Source organism: Rhinatrema bivittatum, chromosome 2 (assembly GCF_901001135.1).
Source record: "Rhinatrema bivittatum chromosome 2, aRhiBiv1.1, whole genome shotgun sequence".
NCBI classification, from domain to species: Eukaryota; Metazoa; Chordata; class Amphibia; order Gymnophiona; family Rhinatrematidae; genus Rhinatrema; species Rhinatrema bivittatum.
Window position 1 is genome coordinate 298,997,772 of NC_042616.1, and position 22,666 is coordinate 299,020,437.

General features: G+C 41.3%; 1 protein-coding gene across 7 annotated transcripts in view; it reads right to left on the reverse strand.

Annotated features, from left to right (window-relative positions):
• TRAK1 (trafficking kinesin protein 1) overlaps nucleotides 1-22,666 on the reverse strand; it is a 250,356-nt gene that overhangs the window by 46,340 nt on the left and 181,350 nt on the right. For 4 of the 7 annotated variants that reach the window (XM_029589674.1, XM_029589675.1, XM_029589679.1 and 1 more), the window contains 3 exons: nucleotides 21,225-21,452; nucleotides 18,796-19,112; nucleotides 10,787-11,116 (listed from right to left, as the gene is read on the reverse strand). In XM_029589674.1, coding sequence (XP_029445534.1) covers nucleotides 10,787-11,116; nucleotides 18,796-19,112; nucleotides 21,225-21,452 — 875 coding nt within the window. The remainder of the gene's footprint in view (nucleotides 1-10,786; nucleotides 11,117-18,795; nucleotides 19,113-21,224; nucleotides 21,453-22,666) is intronic. The other 3 variants (XM_029589676.1, XM_029589681.1, XM_029589678.1) reach the window with 2 other exon arrangements.

Here is a 22,666-nt window from a genome sequence, read left to right on the forward strand (position 1 = left end):
AAGAGAAGGAAGAGCTGTGAATTTAAAATAAAGAAAAAAAAAACACTCTCTAGAATGCTGCCAGTGGGAGGTTCCAAATCATCCATCTTTATCTCTACAATAAATTCCAAGTCAACACAGATGAACATCTCCATTGCAATCATAAAACCAGGCACAAATCTGTTTATCGTGTAAAATGTAAGCATTTATCAACATTGAAAACCCGCAAGAATCCCACTTAAAAAACAGCAGCAGCCCTTATGGCTATGCAAAAGGACAGAGCTTAGTGAAGGATTACTGCCCACAGAGGTGGAGGGAAAAGGGAGTTTGAAGGGTATTATAGACCACATGAGGATGGACAGATAGGGGATTACTAGGAGATTACAACATCAAGGTAGAGGAGGAGGATGGAGGGCATAGGGTAGGAGGGGCATAGGTTGAAAAGGAAGAGACAGAAGATTGGAGGAAGAGGATACAAATAGAGGAGGAAGCGGCTCATGAGAAGAGAGGTGAGGCAGATGGGGAAGCACAGAGTATGAGAGGGGAGACAGAAGGGAACGCTTGGGGGAGATGGGTGGCAATAGAGAGGCAAGCTGGGAAAACGGCAGGTGAGGGTGGAAAGGGAGGGCTCAGGGGTCAAACAGATGACGCTGGAGGAGTTTGGGGGGTAATGGCTGCAAGAGGCGAAGTTTCCACAAGAAGTACTTTGCTGGGGCAGTTTGCGCTCTCATAGTGGCAGTTCAGGGTTCTTTAGATATTGTTTTAAAGGGGAAGCCGCCTGCACAGCGGTGCCAGTAGCTCATGAGAGTAAAGCTTCAATAATCATTAATACAGTTGTGGAGGAATTTATGAGGGTTGAACACATGACAATAAATAACCACTAAATTGCTTTCTTGATACAGGCAAGCACATGAGGAAACCTTTGTGTGTTTGCTGGCTGTGGCCTTGGTGAATTATGTTTGCAGGGGCAGCTCCCCAAATGCGTTGACTTGGAAGAATAAAAGCCTAAAATTAAAGACTAAAGTTAACAAAATTTGAAGAGGGACCTTTTAATTCTCAGCTACAGTATGATGAAATAAATGTGATCTGCACATAGGAGTGAATTTCCAAAAGGAGTTACGTGTGTAAAACTAGCATATATCACAGCAATTTTCAAAAGTACATTTATGCGCAGACCTCCTTTTGAAAATTCAGTCCCATGGAGTGATTTTTCAAAGGAGTTATGCATGTAAAAGTAGCAATTTTCCAAAGCCGTTTAACTGTGTAAAGCCTTTTGAAAATTACCTCCATAGTGTATCAACTCTTTAACTGCTATTATTTCGTCCTCTAAGTTCTTCAGCTTATTTTTAATTAATGCTAATTAACTTGTCAACAGTGAGAATAGTTTAGAATGATATAGTCTTTCAATTGTAGACACATGATAAATCTGCATTTGGTTAACAAAAAATGGTCCTAGTACAAGTATATCATGGTTATAAATCCATCTGGTCATTGAAACTTGGCTTATAATTTTAGATAATGGATCATGCAAAAGTTAATTCAAATGTTGTGGATGCTATAGTTTAAAGAAAAGGCTATGCACTTCCCATGAGCTGTCACCTAGCAATCATGATTCACTGTTTTATGGAAAATAGGATGAGAAAGCTAGAAAAGAAATGTAGGACAAAATGATTCTGATTAGAAGATGAATGTACATATAAGAGGGTGATGCTGATTTGATGATGCCTCCCCTGCCCTGTAGATACTGACAACGTGTTTGGCTCACACCCTTCACCCGCAATACATTTTTGCAGAAACCTGCTTTCAACATGTTCTAAAACAGGGAGTTTAAAGATACTGCATGCATTAGTAAAAGCAAAATCCAGTCTTTTATGAGCAAGTCTTTGAGACATGTAAAGGCTGCTAAAAGTACAGAAGTCACTTTCCCCAGCTGAAGCAGGCAATTTTCAAAGATCAGGACACCGAATTCTCAAAGCAACAGACTAAGCAAACTGCACAGTTAGAACCTACTTCAGTTATCTTCCATCAAGTCAGTAATGTGGTCCCCTGGAATTCTGCTGCAGCGCTTACAATGCCATACAAACAGGAGAGCCTGTCTTTAAAATAACTCATCATGCTCCGTAATTCAGCAAACAGCTGCAGGATGACTGCTGGAAGTGTAACAGGTTTGCCCCTCTTAAACATGCTTATACAATCTGTTTTCATGGTTTGCTTTTTATCATGGTCCTCAATTTAAAAGAAAGTCCAAATAGGATGTATTTAAGCCACAGGGTGCGACCTTGCTTAGGTTTAATATGTGTTAACCCAGGTATGAGGTGAGTGAATGCCAGCGAGGTGTGTGCGTGGTTTCTAGGATGGTGTGAAAAGGTGAGGTCTAAGGATTCTGAATTGGTTTTGGTTGGCTTCGGAGACTAGTTCTGTACACGAGTACCTTTCCCAATTTCGGCCAATGCTGCCTGTATGCTTATAAGGGGTTTTCTTTTTCCTTTACTGATTTAGTAGCCTTGCCCTGGGGGTTTCCACCCTCATTTTATTGTGATACCAGTTATTAACTGCATGTTCTAATTTACTTATTCGGGGATATTGTTGGTAAATGTCAATGCTCACAAAAGGTAATACTGAATGACAGAAAATAAGCACAGTGCAGGCAGTAAGTGCAGTGCTCATCTCTAAACCCAGCTGTCCCAGCCCTGCACTACCTTCCAGCCTTTCAATTCTTATCCTTTGCACTCTCCTTGCTCTCAAACAAAAATCGCCAACGGTGGTAGTCAAAGCATTTTCACATTGTAAATAAAGATCTACTAGGGGGAAAAAAATGAGGCAAATAAATTCAGTTTGCTGTGCAAGCTGGGAATTAAATATAGGTCTTCAAATTATACTTACTGCGTGCCACCTTTACTTTCCATATGATTTTGGAACATAAGAACTGCCATACTAGGGCAGACCAAGGGTGCTTCAAGCCCAGTATCCTCTTTCTAACAGTGGCCAATTCAGGTCACATGTACCTGGCAAGATCCCAAACAGTAAATCTATCCCATTCTGCTAGCATGCAGTGATAAGTAGTGGCTATTCCCTAAGTCTGCTTGGTTATTAACAGTTTATGGACTTCTCCTTCAGGAACTTGTCCAAACCTTTTTTAAACAGAGCTATGCTACCTTCCTTAACCACATCCTCCAGCAATGAATTCCAAATCTTAATTGTACATTGAGTAAACAATTTTCTCCAATTTATTTTGAATGTGCTACTTACTAACTTCATGGAGTGTCCCCTAGTCTTTATATTTTTTGAAAGAACAAATAACCAATTTACATTTAACCATTCTATTCCACTCATGATTTTATACATCTCTATCATATCCGCTCCTCAGCCATCTCTTCTCCAGGCTGAACAGCCCTAACCTCTTTTGCCTTTCCTCATAAGAGAATGTCCTTTATTTACATAAAATAAATCAAATCAAATATTTTGACAACTTAGACTTTTATTTTACAAAAGTGTTTTTAATGTAAACAAAAATAAAAGCTAATCTGTTATTATACATGCATTATAAACAAATACAGCACCACCGCCATTTTCAGTGCAAGTGTATTCTATGAGTGCCTTGGGATGCATGGAGAGTGCTAAAAACAAAACTAAGCTTGTGAAGTACTGCATGAATGATCAGCAGAAAAGAATCTTACATTAAAAGTAGAAACAACTTTGGCGAATAAGTATGAACTAGACTGTACACTTCCTTTACTCACACTGCTATAATTATATACATGATGGGCAGGATCTTGCTGTGCTTATACGGTCTTCTTTTAATTATTATTTTACAATTAATCACATTCTTTTTCCTCTGATTCCCATTCAATAGAACATATATCTGCTGCTGGACTACTTTTTTCAGTCAGTAATCTCAAGGAATTGATAAATGTTCTGACTACAATACCCAAAGCCTTCAGAATATCTTAAAAGCATCCTATATGGAATACATTTTACAGCATGAACCATACAATAACTGCATGCTTTGACATTGGTGTTCCTTTTATTAGATTTATAAACATAAATAAATATACATACACACACACACACACACACCTACACCTACACACACAGTGAGCCTGATTTTATGACGTAGCACACAGAGCTATAGTCCGCGTATGCAAAGCACACGCAGACTGCAGCCATAATTTTCAAAAATGGCCTTACACACACATAAGACCATTTTGAAAATTAGCAGATTGCACAGTATACACGTGCTCTTTTACACCTGCATGAGAGCAAGTGTAAGTGTTCACAAGTATATTTATGTGCATATCTTATAAAGTACATGCGTAAATGGTTTCCCTGCCTAACTCCGTCCCGGGAATGCCTCTTTCAAGTACATAAGAAATAAGAACATAAGAAATTGCCATACTGGATCAGACCAATAGTCTATCAAGCCCAGCATCCTGTTTCCAACAGTGGCCAATCCAGGCTACAAGTACCTAGCAAGTATCCAAAAACTAAGTATATCCCATGCTACTGATGCTAGTAATAGCAGTGTCTATTTTCTAAGTCAACTTCATTAATAGCAGGTAATTGACTTCTCCAAGAACTTATCCAAACCTTTTTTAAACCCAGCTACACTAACTGCACTAACCACATCCTCTGGCAACAAATTCCAGAGTTTAATTGTAAGTTGAGTGAAAAAAACTTTCTCCGATTAATTTAAAATGTGTTACATGCTAACTCCATGGAGTGCCCTCTAATCCTTCTATTACCTGAAAGAGTAAATAACCAATTCACATTTACCTGTTCTAGAACTCTCATGATTTTAAACACCTCTATCATATCCCCCCTTCAGCTGTCTCTTCACCAAGCTGAACAGCCCTAACCTCTTTAGTCTTTCCTCATAGGGGAGCTGTTCCATCCCCTTTATCATTTTGGTGGTCCTTCTCTGTACCTGCCCCATCGCAACTATATCTTTTTTGAGATGCAGTGACCAGAATTATATACTGTATTCAAGGTGCGGCCTCACCATAGAGCAATACCATCATTATGACATTTTACGTTTTATTCACCCTTTCTAATAATTCCTAACATTGTTTGCTTTTTTGACTGCCACAGCAAACTGAGCCGACAATTTCAATGTATTATCCACTATGACGCCTAGATCTCTTTCCTGGGTGAAGGCTCCTAATATGGAACCTAACATCGTGTAACTACAGCATGGGTTATTTTTCCCTATATACATCACCTTGCACTTATCCACATTAAATGTCATCTGCCATTTGGATGCCCAATTAACCAGTCTCACAAGGTCCTCCTGCAATTTATCACAATCTGCTTGTAATTTAACTACTCTGAATAATTTTGTACCTGCAGATTTGATAACCTCACTTATCGTATTCCTTTCCAGATCATTTATAAATATATTGAAAACCACCGGTCCAAGTACAGATCCCTGAGGCACTCCACTGCCCACCCCTCCACTGAGAAAATTGTCCATTTAATCCTACTCTCTTTTTCCTGTCTTTTAACCAGTTTGTAATCCAAAAAAGGACATCACCACCTAGCCCATGATTTTTTACTTTTCCTAGAAGCCTCTCATGAGGAACTTCATCAAATGCCTTCTGAAAATCCAAATACACTACATCTACCGGTTCACCTTTATTTACATGTTTATTAACCCCTTCAAAAAAAGTGAAGCAGATTTGTGAAGCAAGACTTGCCTTGGGTAAAGCCATGCTGACTTTGTTCCATTAAACCATGTCTTTCTATATGCTCTGTGATTTTGATCTTTAGAACACTTTCCACTATTTTTCCTGGCACTGAAGTCAGGCTAACCGGTCTGTAGTTTCCCTGATTGCTCCTGGAGCCCTTTTTAAATATTGGGGTTATATTAGCCACCCTCCAGTCTTCAGGTACAATGGATGATTTTAATGAGAGGTTACAAATTTTTACTAATAGGTCTGAAATTTCATTTTTTAGTTCCTTCAGAACTCTGGGGTGTATACCATCCGGTCCAGGTGAAATAATTTCCGCATGTACTTTTATGCATACAACCTTCAGGCTAATTTTTAAAATGAACATAGACACATGTAAAATAGTGTTTTACAAATGTATATGGTTTTGAAAATTCAGTCCTTACTGTACGCACACACACACACACATACTGTACACACACACAGGTATTTTAGCATATGCTTGCTTTCAGGAACACGGAAGTAATACACAATCACATAAAATATTTTTTGTTGATTCAATAAAAATATAGGACAATCTACAAAGAATCCAGGTTTTCCTGGGGCCAAAATGGCAACAAATATTTGAATTCCCTGAATTGGCTAAACGGAGGTGCACAGTTTTCAGAGATAAGTCAGTTTCCCTGCGCAAGAGGCTTCACAGACTGCCCTTTTAACATGAAATTATTATCAGAGATGTTTCTGAGACCGGGCTTACAAGCAGTTAACTGGTTGATGGCTGATTTAAATTCGCTCTTAACAAAGTGCAAAAGCACAGAACCCACGCTAGTCATTGTCCATGTTTGTAAAGCAGGAAAAAGGATTCAGAAAGAGAAGATAGCAGGGTTATCTAATGCAAAATAATTTTAAGTTGGTACAAGGTAAGACCAAATCCGTTTTGCCAGAAGAAGTTGAAACTTTGGCCCATAAAAGTTTAAAAATAAAGATTGTACACAACATTATTAAAAGTCTACCTTTGTAGGTTGCTAAAGTGTGTCTCATTGCATCACAGGAATTCACTGGTGACGGTTAGCAACATGTGAATTAAAGAGGAAAATACTGTAAGAACTGAGAATTGCTCAGATGTACCTGCACACTGAGTAATAAAGAATGTACCTAAATTGGATAGATATAATGGGTGGCGTGCCATCAGCATTGGGCACTCAGTCCACCCCTACAAACACTCATTAATAACTTGGGAACAAATACAAACAGTTTTGACTATGTTTGAAAATGATCCAAAAATAGGTCACAAGTCCAATGGCGATGACACAAAAGCACTCTAGACTGACTCGGATAAACTGCTGACCTGGGCATATAGTGAGTGAAGAGGCTTCATTACAGACAAATGCAAGCTGATGTACCTTAGCACTGGTAAAGAAAGATACTAAAGCTGTTTGATACGGGAACTATTACTAGCAGTAGTGCCGAATAGAATTTTAGGGTGAACTCTCAATGACCATCAACGGTGACTCAGTTCCGAGCCTTAGCAAATACGGAATCGCTTCGAGCTGTCCGCATAACAGCAAATGTACAACACCACCTGGAACCAGGCAGACAGCTTTGCTTTCCCTCCTGTTGAAAGGATACAGTAGGACTAAAAAAAAAGGTACAGAAAATGGACAGCCAGGGAAATATCGAGGGCAATCTTCAAAAGGATCAAGCTGGCTAACAAAGGACTTAGCTGGCTAACTCCATCAGGCCAAAAGCTGCTCCCATAAATACAGTTGTGTAGTTTCACCAGGTGGCTAAATTGAATGGCATTTAAAGAATTTGTTTTGGGAGGGGGCATATTTCAATTTTCAATTATTCTTAACTTACTTTTTCCCCGCGGAATCCCAGCTGTAAAAATACCAGGGGATGGGGTAAATTGCAAGGGTGCTTTTGCACCTTGCGCACCTTTAGCAAATTTTAAAAAGAGAAACTACTCAGATAGTTCCTCTTTGCCAATGTGCTAAAGGTACATGGGTACAAAAGTACCTACTTGCTCTGCCACTATGTAGCTTAGTGGATTTTGCCCCCATATTTTTCATTTAAGAAAGACTAGAGCAGCTAGTGGGAAGCTCCATGAGAATCTTGTTCAATGTGTAAAAATGTTTGGATGTATGGGTTGTTTTTTTTTTTTATATATATACATATATGTATGTATGTATGTATAGACACACATACAGAACAGGGGATGAGGTAAAAAAAAGAGATACTTTTCAACCATAAAAGAGCACTAACATTTATTTTCTTCAGTTCTGTCACCTTCTTATCTGCTAGTAGTAGTTTACAAGTAAAAGACCTTGTATGTAGAAGTATATATCCTGCATGCTGTGTTTGCAGGACAGGGGTTCTTAGTCATCTTTCTTGTACGTAAGCAACAATGTATCCAATATGGCACAAAAGAATGCTAAAGAGAAAATATATAACTTTTTCCTACCCTAAGCTACTATTTATACTGAGACCTGCTCCTTCTTTATATTAAAAAGATTTGTATTCATAAAACACCACACGGCACACAGAAAAAAAAAAGATTGTATCTAAGGAACAAAAAAAAAAAATAATTATTATCTAGCATAGGACCATATCATCACACACAAATTATAGCACATAGTATGATTAAAACTATTTGACCCAGAAAATATAAATTGATTTACGACTATCAAGTTTTAAAGACAGGCAAGTTTCAAGTTTGTTTGCTTGTTTTGTTTTCTTAACAGACGTCCTATAAAAATAACAACTCTTAGATGCCAAAAGTCTGTTTCAGTTCTATAGCAATGGTTTAAAAACCAAAGTTGGATATATTGTAGTCTAAAAACTTGTAAATGTTTCAACGTAACCTGAAAGGTTAAAGAGGCACTTGGCAACCTTCCCTATATTTTATAATATCTGAGCTGGTATCATGGCTTAAAACATAAAATCTCACATACTTAGATGCATGTATGAGAGAAAAATGACACTAGAGACTGGTGGCACCTTATATAGACTATGAAATTTAATGAGGCATAAGCTTTCGAGGACAAAATCTACTTCATCAGTGTCACCGGCCTCCGTGTCATTCTGCTACAACAGACTATCATGGTTTATACCATGGCCTTGAGAATTAAAGATCTACAATCAGTCGGATCCGTGGATCCGCCCAGCTTGTAGTGTTGTCTGTCTCCTTTCAAAGGCACTCAACCTCTCAGTAGAAGAGAAAACAGGAGGGTGACAGATCCCCCATGCTAACTGTGTGTGGCTCTTGACATGTGCCAGCTCTCGGCAAAGCATTTTCCTTTAAATTATTTATTTTGCTCCTCGTTATTCCCTCAATTAAATTCCCGCCCCAAAAGCAATGCTTGAGCAGTACAGGTACCTTCAACTAGGTCCAGGGACTGGAAGGAAGTCTCTTCCAAATCTATCCTCCTTATTGCTGCTCTATTACTGTCAGAGCATGCTTGTGGCAGCCATTTTACCTCTCTGGGCCCACTCTGTAGGACAGCAAATCTGCCACACAGATCTGTACACCCCCAATGGCCCTGTGTCATGGGGCTGACCCAACAGAAAAGCATCTTAATGCTTCGTTTTCCATGTTTTAAGATGAAGCATGATCTAAAATAACCTAAAATAGAGGGTGCATCCCTAAGCAGTGATAAAACAAATACAAGGAGTAGCCTTTTTAATTTTTGGTACCAGACATGAAAAATATCTTTAAGGTCAATCATGGGTAAAGCAGGAGTGACAGCTTCGAGTTAGCAAGTGATCATAAGTAATTACCCTGTGGCAAAAGTGCATGTTTTCTGTGCAGGTCATTGTACTGCTGGGTAAGGCAACAGTCTGAAGAGGAAGGCAGAATTTTTCAGGTCCATTTGCTACTTGTGTCTCTCTTGCTATTTGTAGAATAGAAAAGGGATTTTTCCATTTTGTATTTTTAGGAAAATGCTTAGTACATCTGGCCCTTCATTAGGACTGTCCAATCATTGTCCTATCATTGATTCTTGGCTTATTTTAGTTAAAGTCTTTGCCATGATCTAAGGACAGTCCCCCTTCTGGGGGTTAATGCTTCACCAGCTAATACCTTTGGGGACATGAATATGTTATGACCATGGTCAAGGCAAGAGGATTAAACCTGGTTACAATAAAGGATAGAATAGAAATTGTTCGCACTAAACAAAGTAATCAAAAATCTTCCCTCTGGACCTGTTGATGACTAAAAGCTGGTACCAAGAGAGGCACCCGAGGTCAGTAAACATCTATGCACGCTAGCAATACATAAAGGATTTAAAATAGCCAAAACTTGGAGGAGGGCGAAAGGTTTTTATCTCCAAAAGCTTTCAAACCTGCTTTAGACCTGCCTATAACGCGAGTTAGCTGCTTAACCTAAACCAACTAACTCCGCCCGCTCCTCCCCGGAACACCTACTGCCTGCCCCAGGAATGCCCCCCCCTAACATATTCACCTAGAATTTAACTGGATAAGACGCCAAATATCTACCCCGTTAATTTCAAAATCTAATTTTTTTTTTGTCTTTCACACTGAGGCCTAACTACACAGCCTACCAAAAAAATACACCACCGCACAACTTCCAAATCTGGGCACATGCAATACCTGGACACCACATCCTTCGCTGTAACCAGAATACACATCTTAAAGGAGAGGGAAGAGCCTTTTATCCGTCACCGCTTCTAGGCAAAAGAAGCGGCAAAGACTTATGAAAGGCAAAGATTTGTGTAGACCCGCTTTTCATGTGTGAGAAAAAGGCAGTTTTCTCAGGGTCCCCTACTTGGGTTCTAATTCCACAGCTCCTCTTACATAACATCATAAGAAGGACGCAGGCACTGTCTATGGTGACCATGAACTACCCTTGTTTTAGCAGCCTTCCCTGTCAAAGCAAAGACAAATAAGTGCCATGGGTCCCTCAAAATGAGAGGAAGAGAAAAAGAAAAATGAAGAGATTTAGGGTGAACGAGAGGCGGTTATGTATTTCATGTTAAGACTGGCACACTGTGATTACTACTGTGCAGAAGCTGCATGTAAAGTGCCAGTATGGATTTTGCTGTGTGACGATGTCAGAATGGCCCAGTATTCAAGATCCTGTATAGGTAGCCATTTTACAGGACTTAACAAGGATCTCTCACCGGACCCTTCATCACCGGCTGCCGCAGGCTCCTGTGTCTCCTCTGCACGTGGCCGAGGCCGGCTTGGACAATTCTTGGTGTCTGAATCAGTCCCTTGTGCTTGTGACCTCTCACCTGAGGCCTCTGAGTGCTGAACTGGTGTTGAGGTAGTTAGGCTCCTGAAAGAAATGTCACCTGTCTCATCTTCTTCATAGTCAGTGAGGCAGTACACATCCTCCAGGTCAAGGTCCAGGGTCCTGTAGCCCTTGGTGACCACACCAGGCCTGGGGTCCAGGATTCCCCCGAGATGGGGCTGAGCAAGTTGCTGCCACTGGTGCAACGTGACCGAACCTAGCATGGACACAAAGAGAAAACCATCAGCAAAAGGATCCTCTCTAGCTTCTCTTTCACCCCTAATTCAGCTGAAAAGTCTGAACTGCTGTAATCCCTCAAGGGAATGGGATGGGAGGAGGTTAACGGACTATTAGAAAGCTAATGAAGGAGAATGGCAGTATCTTTTCATTATTTTCAGTCAAACCAAAAACAGATTCTAAAGACGGGGGAAGACTAGGGGCACAGTTCCTAAATTCTTGAAAGCAGTATAATCCAAAACAAGGGCTGCACTTGTCAAGGATCACTGCAGACACATATCCTTTATTTCAGCATATATTTAATAATGAAAACCCTAATACGGTGCTATTCTGTCACACAGGAACGCCCAGTTTGTCGCTTTCAGTGTGACGTTTTTTTTATCACGCCACCGAAGTTTTAGGTATCACTTTAAACTTAAGCTACCACCGAAGGTGTCAAAGAGGAGATGTCTGGCCGTGAGCCGACACACTGTTTCCAAATGCCATAATAAGATCACTGACTATTAATATCTGGGACCAAGGCTGTTCTTGTACGACAACCCCCCAGTGTCCATCTGAAGTGCTTCAATATGAAATAAACGCAAGGAGGGACAATTCTTCCGGGAACGCTAAATCGCATTCAACCTTTTTCATTCTCCCCCCCCCCCTCCCCCTACATGGGGACGCTATCTTGTTCCCCCAAGTTGGAAAAGGAGATTTTCACCACCAGAAATCAATGCGAGCAACTGATAAAATGTGTTGAAGCTGGGGCAAATTTGGACTGCATGGTAGCCGAAACCTGGGAATTCATTCCAAGATCGGACTCTAATCTTACTCTCAAATTATTATGTACCAAACGCTCGGGGGGGGGGGGGGGAGAAGAGATCCAGCCAACACCTCACACAACTTTGGGTCTGCATCACTATTTCCTACCTTTCATAACCGAGATTTCTTTTTTTTTTTTTTTTGGGGGGGGGGGGGGGATTTATTTCTAACCTCCATGGTGTATACCAATCCGCAACGTTTCTGAAGCAGACATTAATCCAGACCCTGACTGGAATCAGGAAGAAAAAAAAAAATCTGAATATCATCTTCAAATACAAAATATACTGCAGGGCTAAGGACTTTAAATATCATGAAGCTGGGTCACATAAACATTAAAAAGAGAGAGGCTGAGAGGATTTCGCTCTGTGACACTGCAGGGGCCAGTAGCTAAAGTAAAGAACAGAATTCACCCCCTGCAGATCCTGTGGGCTCTGTTTTGCAGAAATGACTGAAATCAACATAAAACATACCATCAAAGCCCACTGCCTTCCACCAGTCAACCAGCATGCAGCGGGTGTTCATAATGAAGGCAGCAGGCAAATCAGATAAAACCAGAACAGCGTACTTCCCTTTATCCAAACCTGTAAGGAGGTCACCAAGAAGTGCCATTAATATTGTCTGCAAGCTCTGTTTTTCCTAAAACCAGACTTTTGGGGAGCCAGCAAATTTTCATTTGCAATGTTTGCAGGGACCCATCTCTCTCAGTTCCCCCCCCCCCCCCAAAAAAAAAAAAAAAAAGATGATTTGAGATTGAACAAAAATTATCATGCATATCAGGGTTCAGACCTGTATTTTTTTTTTAAAGAGATTTTCTTATATATATATATATATATATATATATATTTTTTTTTTAAAGAAGATTGGGCACCTCACCCTCAGATAATGAAACATTGACTATTATGGTCAAGCAGCCCATCTTCTGCTCCTTTTAATAGAGGGTTCTGAATCCAAAGCACATTTTGTGGCCTCATATTCTCTAGGATTTCCTTTAAGGAAGCCTAAAATTTGACCAAACCGTCTTAACGCTCTGCAATCCTACATTCCCTAATCTCTACCTGACATTCATACCCCCACCCTCCCCCCATTCCCCAGTCATATTTTTCCAGCTCCTGCTTGCAGCAGTTAACTCCTCTTCAAAAGCCTTTTTCATTGGGGAATTGTTTTGTGAAAAAAAAACCCTGCGAACTGATCACACAGTTCAGAAGAAACCTCCAACTGCTGGTTACTGGAAATAATTCTTTAGACCTATTCACAGAAGACTATTTTCTTAGAGAAATACATTTTCTTTGCTATTTTAATTCATTTGTGAATACCTGGTAGCGTGCATATTGCATTCCGTCTTAGTTACAAGTTCTTAGATTTACGCCAGTGTTGCTGACGCTTCCTACTCTCTTGTTTATGTAATCTCAATTCAGGAGTAAACCAAGGGACAGAACGTTTACTCTTCACATTTAAAGTCTTAGATGGTGCTAGGGTATCCAACACACTGTTTAATTCTTCTTTGCACAGTAAAAACAAATCTCAGTAACTCTACCTTGAAGGTACTTAGGAGGTAGAGAGCCTTATTAAATTGTAAGGCAGTTACTTCATTATGAAAATAAGATCTTCACCCAAAAGTTGTCTGTTTCCAACTCGATTCTCCCCAGGGCAAATTTTAATTCATGGTGATTTCACAAAGTAGCAGGAAAAATTCTATCCTTCATAACCTGCAGCAGCAAATCCCTATTTACATACAAAATTAAGGCTAAAGGCTGTGCTGCTTCATGTGTAGATACATCAATAACCTGAGTAAACTCCAGCCTCAACATTGCCTCTAGAAAATCTGTAAGCATATCTTGCTTGTCTGTCCCAATATTGATAATACTGATTTTAATACTGATATAGTAACATAGTAATATTGATACAGTAATTATGTTACTATATCATTATTAAAATCTCCTACTGCCAGTATATTTCCAGAAATAACCAGAGCCTCACACATGAGGCCCAACAGATCAGCCTCTGCTCCTGCAACATTGCTAGGTGTGAGAAACTAATAAACCTCCTAACTCTGTTGGACTATCCGCCTCACAAAAATACATTGTGGCCCTAATAACTAACTGTGTTGCTGTTGGGAAATACAGACCATTTCTCAAAACTAAAAGAATCTCTCCTTTCCCTTTTGCCCTCTTGGGGACAATGTATGCAACAGAAACCATTTTGGGGAAAGCTTGTTTAAAATCACTTCTTCAAGCTCATATAACCATGACACAGTAATTAAATACAGATCATATGAAACCATCACTCTGTTTCTAATTGAACATGAGTTGACTAAAAGGCATGTCAAGCTCCCTAGCTTTCCTTCCTTCGGTACAGACACAAGAAAACAGAACCTTTCCTCTTAAAATTACCAAGGACAAGTTCACATTAACGGCCACTGTTGTTTATAGGGCTAAGAAAAACAATATGCTCTGCCTGTCCTCTGTAATGTTCTCCAAGTAGCCTAAATGTTAAAAGCCAGTTCTGAAATAACCAAGGTAATTTTAATGGATTAAATCTCAGTACTACCCTGTGCTTTAAATATATGTTCCACCTCATTCCTCCATCAGCCCCTCTCTTACCTTTCCTCTCCTAATGGCTGCACTAGGCAAGCAAAGATGTCAAGGCTGGGAAGCAAACCTCATCTAAGGTTGAACCCTAGAGCAAAGGTCATTTCTATAATTCATGAGCATCGTCCCCAACCTAAGGGCTCAAGGTACACAACTATATGGTGTGCATGAACAGATAAAACTGAATCAAAGTCTCCTGTATATTAAACAGTGCTACTGGCAAGTCATGGGGCTGGCCCGAAGTTCATGTTTAATAACTTTCTTTCCAGACAATTGTCAAGGTCTCTCATGTAGTGTGAATCAAATAGCTGACACTCATCTTAGCAAAAGAAAGAAAGACAGAAACATATACATGGAAATAGAATGGATGACTCTAGTAGTGCACGCTGTTTAGTTCCATGTAAACCGATATGATGTTTCGACGAATACCGGTGTATAAAAGCATTTAAATAAATAAATAAATACATAAATAAATTAGAAAGTAGGAGGCAGGGTTCTGAAGGCAGAATCTTACATCCTAACAAACTGGGAACCCCCCACAAGTATCTTTTTGGTTCTTAGCTGGGAACAACTCAAACTATTGTGACTACTTGCACACCCCTTGCAGAGGTTTCAGGAAGCGGCATGATGTCAAGTCTCATATCCTCCCAGTCAAAATATGTTGAGCAGCAGAGGGCTGGTGCCTCTAGGCATGATGAAGAAGAGGTGTCCCTTTCTGGCAACCTGGACATTGTATTTGTAGAAATAACCAGCTACAGAAGTCCAGATAACAACCCTCCCTTAAACATCTGTCATTGCATTTTGAGATCAACAAAAGCTATACCATGAGAGCTAGCAGTGATCCTCTAGAGTTGGCAGTGATAAAACAGAAGCTTACCGGCTCTCAAATAAAACACAGAAAAGACAAGTACAAGGTCTGTATCATTCATAACCTGGCAATAGTGGAGGAGTAAGCAATATAGAATCTGTCTCTTCTGATCAGAAAGCATAACAAGGCAGAAAAGTAACAGGATATAATAAGATTTAACATCAGGCACCCATAATACAGGAACATTAGTATTGGGTTGTTTTTTTTCTAATTTGGGTATTTGCTTCTTCAATGAAGGCAACCAAAGTTCAGATACAGTATAACCAATAATTTGGGTCAATATCAAACAAACATTAGATAAAAATTATTAAAATGAACAGCTCTGTTCAAATTTCTAGCTCAAGAGGGCTGTATTACAATAATAATTATTACTTCTACCGTCATAACACCAATTGAAGAATCACTTGCTCTGATTTATTACCCAAGAGTAGATGCACTACAAGGGAACCAGAGCAAGTTCTGAAATTTTTGGCCAAGAATCTTAGATTGTACAGCTGCTACAGTGTTTACAGATGTTACTCAGAGAACAGTTTGGTTCCCTGCATCTCTCTTCCTTTTCCATTCACCCTTAATCAAGCTGACAGAACGAGGGTTGGCAGGTCTGGCTAGCACAAAGGAAGGCGCCACATGCGGACTAATGCAAAAAACACATAACCTCTAAGAAGGGAATTTTCGAAGAAGTTATGCACGTAAAAGTAGCATATACCATAGCAATTTTCAAAGGCCTATTTACACACATAGAATCTTTTGAAAAGTCATCCCTATGGAATGCTTTCTCAAAGGGTTACGCACATAAAAGTAGCAATTTTCAAAAGACCATTTACAAGCGTAAATCCTTTTGAAAATTACTTCCCCTGTGTTCAGTTTAAAAATATAGGGCCTGATTTTCAAAAGCATTTACATGCATAAAACTAGGTTTTACATTTGCAAATGCACTTTACCCGTATAACTGGGCTTTTGAAAATTGCTACAATATATGCCATTGAATTGTCCCATAGGTTTTACTCACATAAATGCACATTACACGGGTAAATGGCTTTTGAAAATTGCTACGATAGTATGTTACATTTACGTGAGAAACTTCTTTGAAACTTCACCTGAGAGTGTATACATTTGAAAAGTGGAGATAAAAACAAGAGACAAAATTTGAGTGATGCAAATAAAAAATGAGTCCTAGGAAAACAATATGCCCTTCCCCACAAATTAAAGGTGGTAAGAAAACCAAAAAGACAGGTAGAAAAAGATTAGGAAGACAGAAGTATTTTATTGAAAGTGGAAAATCAACACAAGTAGATGACAAAACGTATTACAAAGTTGCCAACTGATTAAATGTTTGAAGAAAAACAGAGAATGATACAAAAGCCTTACAATATATATTGGGTTGCATCTCAAAAAAAAATCAAACAAATAATGGAAGAAAGAATCTGTGATGCCACAGAATCCTATAAGAGGGAACAGCATCTCTTCTGAAGTGTATATAAAGGCTTTCAACTTAAAATATGTGTGTCCTTGTTTAAACTTTCTCCCCCACTGAGATTCAAACACATATCATCTGACATCCAAACTGTATTTTCCTTTCCGATATGGCAGTTTCCTTCTGATCTTTTGTCTTCGAGCTCAATTGGACCCAGCCTCTACTGGGCTACTGTGCCACGAGCTTCATTTATAACTCCTCAAAGTTATTCCCCATTGTAGGAACGCCTGTCCCCCTCACCTCCCACCGAGTGCAGGAGAACCTCCTTCTGCTATGACCTCACACACAGAGTCTGGCCCCTAGACGTTGCCGTTGTGCAATGGCCAAGACTCCCCTTCCCCTATCCCCCATTCCAGGGGCTGCGAATGATACGTCTGCAGCATTCCCAAGCTGTGGCTTGCCAGAGGAACAGAAGATGGGCTCAGGAATCGGACCCCCAGTCTCTTGCATGGCACTGCCACTGAGCTAACCCGAGTTCCATTTGAGTAGATGTCGTTTGAAGGTCACATGAAATGCCATTCAAACTCAGAGGGAGAATTCAAAAGGCAGCTAGTACTGCACATCTGTGAAAACTATAATGGCCGAGCGAGGAGATGCCTCCAGTAATGGTGCAAGACTCAGTGCAGACCACTAAACAAAACAGAGGCTTCCCTGCAACTCATGCAGCAGTAATGCATGGACAGCAACATGCAAGATCACAGGGAAATGCCCACTGCTGTAGAAGATCCTCACGCTCAGTGATGCTTCCTTTATACATCAAGCCTTCATACGATAACAGAAGACAGAACTTTTTGTCGCCACCATACCTTTGCTGCATAAAGCTGGGGGGTTCTTGAATAAAACCAGTCAAGGGAAGGACTCCAACATTTGTAGCTATGAAAGTGATGGGTGAGGTCTTGCCATGCTGAATACACTGGCCAGGCTCACGCCAGCACTATTATCCCTGTGTATACTGAAACAATTCCCTTTGAAAATGAGAAGGCACACAGCACTGGTGTTGAACGTCCCCACACACTACGCACTTGCTACTCATCTAGGTAGTCAAATCCGTGGGGGGGGGGGAGGGGGGTGCAAACTAGCGTGCATGCATTTGGAAACTTCCTATACATGCGCCATGCTCCTCCCTGACCTAAGCACGCTCACAGGAAGGTCTCTGCAAAAAAGCACACACGCTATGAAAGGCACACACATTTGCAGCCGCATTTGAGGGGGGACATTTTCAGGCAGGTTATTTTTCCAGGGTAAACTAGTGCTTTGCCCGCTGAAATTGACTTTTAAAAAAACTGTGCGACTAACACACTCATAAAATTACATGCAAACACACTTCCATGCACATGCACTTTAGCGCATGGGGGGAAAGGCGTTCCAGGGATTGAAGTCTGGGCAAGGCTGGGACATAGCCACGTGTTTTCATTTTAAAAAGCACGCACAGAAATTCTCTTGGCAAAACTATTCACACCAAATAGGTGTAAACGTGTGCGCGCAGTTTTGCTGGGACAATTTACAAAGTGAACTTATGCAAGTGAGTTCACTTTGAAAACTGGTGTAATTCACGTGCATATTTGTCAGCTAACTTATGGGCAATGTTACAGAATTACCCCCTTAAGATGGCAGAATGTTGATTGCTTTTCTCCATACAGGTATAAATAGCTGTGTCGAGCTGCGTGTGTTACTTCTGATCTACATTCATTTTGTAAATTAGCCCATGTTATGAGAGGAAGGAACTACGATACAGCAGCATACTCATCTACAATGCTTAGGCCATAATAGTTATGGTCAGATTAGTTCAAACCAGCAACGCGGCAGGCTGTCTTTAAAGTAAAAGGAGTGTGTGTTACAGAGGTTCCCTGACTTCTGGTGGTGCAGCAGAGACCACAGTGCATCACTAAGAAGAACAGAGAAAGGCCGAGGCCCTTTATTATCACCTTCAAGGGGCTTCACGATCTGCAACTTCTCCGGCAGGTACGAGCGACTGCTGATGGACATTCCTGAAAACCCTGTGAACTCCGATATCCTGGAGTGAGTCCCGAGCGACATGATGCTCTCCGTCGGTGTTATGGACCCGCTGTGGAACTCTCCCTTTTCAGCCAGGTAACGCAGCTTCCTCTCCTGCTCGTCCTCAAAGAACTTCCTCTCCGACAGGTAGTTCTCTCGCCGGAGAGACAGCCTTCGGAGGGCCATCTCCAGGTCACTAGAGCCAGGTGTGCCTGGCGTGCCAGGCTTCTTGCTCTTCTCACAGTCGCTGAAAACATCAAACACAAAGTGGCTTGCTTTTAAAGAATGTTCCAGCTTTGCTAATATTGAGCAGCCTTAATACTCCCTTTGTTTTTGTTTTTTTTTTAAAGACGTGCACCATGAAGCAACATGCATAGCTACAAATTTAGTTGGACAGCTTTGAAAACATGGAAATACAGCTGGTACATTTGTTAACGGCGGCAAAAATCAACAGTTCACTGCAACAGGACACCCAAAGTGCCACTAAAAGTAGAAGCCCAACTGCAGCTGAGGAGACTCCAAATACTACCATGGTCAATTAGTTACACTTTTACAGACCTCACTGTGGTAAGAATTCCTGAGCAAATCCCGGAGTAGCCTTCAAGTTACTTTATTGTGTCTTGGCAGTGCACTCGTAAAGAAACAAATTTATAAGCTCACATAAGCAACAGTGCCTGAATCTGTCAAACCCTGGAAACTAAGCGGGGTCAGGCCTGGCTGCTTTTTGGTTGGGAGGCCAAATGGGACAACCAAGTGAACTACCACAGCCTTGTGCCAAGAAAACCATGATCACATGATTGCTAAACTCTTTGAAAAGTAGATCAAATGCATAAAACTACCACCATGTTTCGCTTACCATTTCTCAACCTTTTGCCAGTGCTGAAGAAGTCCTGCCTGCAAAAGTCTGGCAGTGCCTGGATACATCTTTCTCAATTGTGCTTGCATGGGCATGCAAATGTACTTTCTATCCGGTGTATCCGCTCACAGTGTCTTAATTGATAGCATGAAGTAATGGACATTTGAAAAACTTGACTTAATGGCAGGACAATTTACAGCTGGTAACTGGAATAACATATTCTACGCTCCATGACTATTCATTCTCCAACCATAAAACTGAGCAACAAGGAGAAAGCTCAGCTATAATCAGGAAGAGCAAAATGGAAAAGCAGACAACACAAAGCAAAACCCAAATCCTAGACCACTACAGATAATTCAATTACCTCAGGAAATTTACAAGCTACAAAATCTGCCGATGGCACATTTCCAGCAGTATCTCTCAGTACTCAAAAGTCCCTGAACAGGAATTTTTGGGACTTTCACGTATGGTCATCAGCCTCTAGGCTAAGGACCCTGGCACTAAGCTGAATAAGCAGCTTCCATGCTGAGATGGCAGGAGATCCTCCACCTGCTTTAATCTGGCTTCTTGTTTCTCTCTAAACCCAGTGCCCATCTCCCTTCCCAAGCCTCCGGCACTCGACATACATTACTAACTTTACCGTCAGATGCTTTATCACTAAAATCTGATGACATACAGAATCTGTTAGCCCAGTCTCATGTGCCTTGCTCTCCGTGTTTGACAGAATGACTAACCACAGATGCGCATTAGTAACCAGGGGCTGAAACATTGGGTGGTTTGGGGCAAGCACTTTTAATGATGGGCTGGCAAAAGCACGAGGGGTGCTGCTAGGCCCATTTAGCCAGCAGCACTTTTCAACCACAGAGGAAAATGCCAGTCCTGAAGCTTTCTGCATCTCCAGCTTCCAGACAGGCAGTGCCGCATGAATGCGGCCTACAGTGTAGGACGGAGGCAGGGAAAAGGAGAAGCAAACGACTTGGAGCTGCCAGTCAGTTGACAGTAACAGCTGCCTGTTTACCAGCAAATGGAAATGGAAGGGAGGGAAGGAGGGAAAATCAAAGCTGCTAACATTTGGCTAGTCAGCATAATCCCTTTCCTTACAGACCAGATAGCCAAATAAAATTTTAAGTGAAATTGAATCTCAGCTAAACCAGTGACAAATGTACGAATTCCACGTCAAGTGGAAATTATTGGCCGCTGCAGACATACAGTGCTAGCCTGGGGTTGAATGTTCAGTACCAGTCCAGGCTTGGTAAGCAATATCATACAATAGAGTGTGTGCAAAGTATTTGCTGGGCATGACAGCCAAGGATGGTTGGCTTTGGCACTTCAACAATGCATTGGAATCCTTTAATAAACATCCAGACTTGTGCCACTGCATTGACAGTATTCATATTTTGGAACCAAAAACATGTATTTTTTGGTCTTATAATTACAAAAAAGAAAAAAGAAAAGAGTACATTTTTATGTTATTTTTCCACCATTTCATAGAAATGCACCCACCCAGTGTCCAGCGTATCAGTTTCTAGGATGATGCTGTTGGTCTTGTTGTCTATAACAATGTTGGAGATATCACCTCCATAGAAGCTGGAACGTGGTGTGCTGACACAGCTGGAGACGGCCGAGGACTGGTTAGAGCCAGGGATGTTCATGGGGGATGGGGCCAGGGATCTCTGCTTAACCACCTGGTTGACATTGCGCACGGTCTCAAAGATCCGCCGCTGCTGAGTCCTGCTGAAACACACATACAGCAATCAGGGCAAATAAACCATGAATAAAGTCATGCCAAAAAAAAAAAAAAAAGATAAAAGAAATAAAGTAATCCACAGTCAAAATATTCCAGAACCAGTGGGGCGGATTTTAAGAGCCCTGCTCGCGTAAATCCGCCCAGATTTACGCGAGCAGGGCCTTGCGCGCCGGTGCGCCTATTTTACATAGGCCTGCCGGCGCGCGCAGAGCCCCGGGACTCGCGCAAGTCCCGGGGTTTTCCCGAGGGGGGCGTGTCGGGGCGGGGCCGATCGGCGCGGCGGTTTCGGGGCGGGATGTGGCGTTTTGGGGGCGGTCCGGGGGCGTGGCCGCGCCCTCTGGAACCGCCCCCAGGTTGCGTCTAGGCGCGCCAGCGGCCTGCTGGCGCGCGGGGATTTACTTCTCCCTCCGGGAGGCGTAAATCCCCCAATAAAGGTAAGGGGGGTTTAGACAGGGCCGGGGGGATGGGTTAGGTAGAGGAAGGGAGGGGAAGGTGAGGGGAGGGCGATAGCGAATTCCCTCCGATTCGGAGGGAACGGAGGTAGGCTGCGCGGCTCGGTGCGCGCCGATCCAGGATTTTAGCGGCTACGCGCGTATCTACTAAAATCCAGCGTACTTTTGTTTGCGCCTGATGCGCCTACAAAAGTACGTGAGGGCGCCCTTTTTTAAAATCTACCCCAGTATGTGTAGACTTACAGTATGTCTTCTCATACTGTAAGCCTACACAGTACTCAGGGAATCCTTAATGAGGTAAATTTTTAGAAGGTCCAATTTAGGGGTCTAACTCCCAAAGTTATGAGCTTCTCAAGCCTTTGAAAATTGGCCCCAGTATGTCCAATGGTTTTGCACTGCTTTGACCAAAAATACAGTTGTATAAGATAGAACTATTAAGACCCACTTTGCCATTGTTTCAGATTACAGTTTTCAAAGTATTTTTAAGATGGAGATCAAAACTGCCTTTCTTCTGTCAGTCCTTCACATCTCGTGTTAATAGTCAGTGCTCAGTGGCTCCTTAGGCACTGTAGCATTTGTAGTTTTTCCTTTTGCACATAGAGCTTAAACAGGAACTTTTGTCCTTTTTTTTTTTTTTTTTTACATAACTTCCCAAATTTACTCAGCTCCCCACAGCAAGACTTTATTTCAGATAAACAGCCAGGCTAAAATAAGAGAAAAGAAGGAAAATGGGGGAAGGACACATA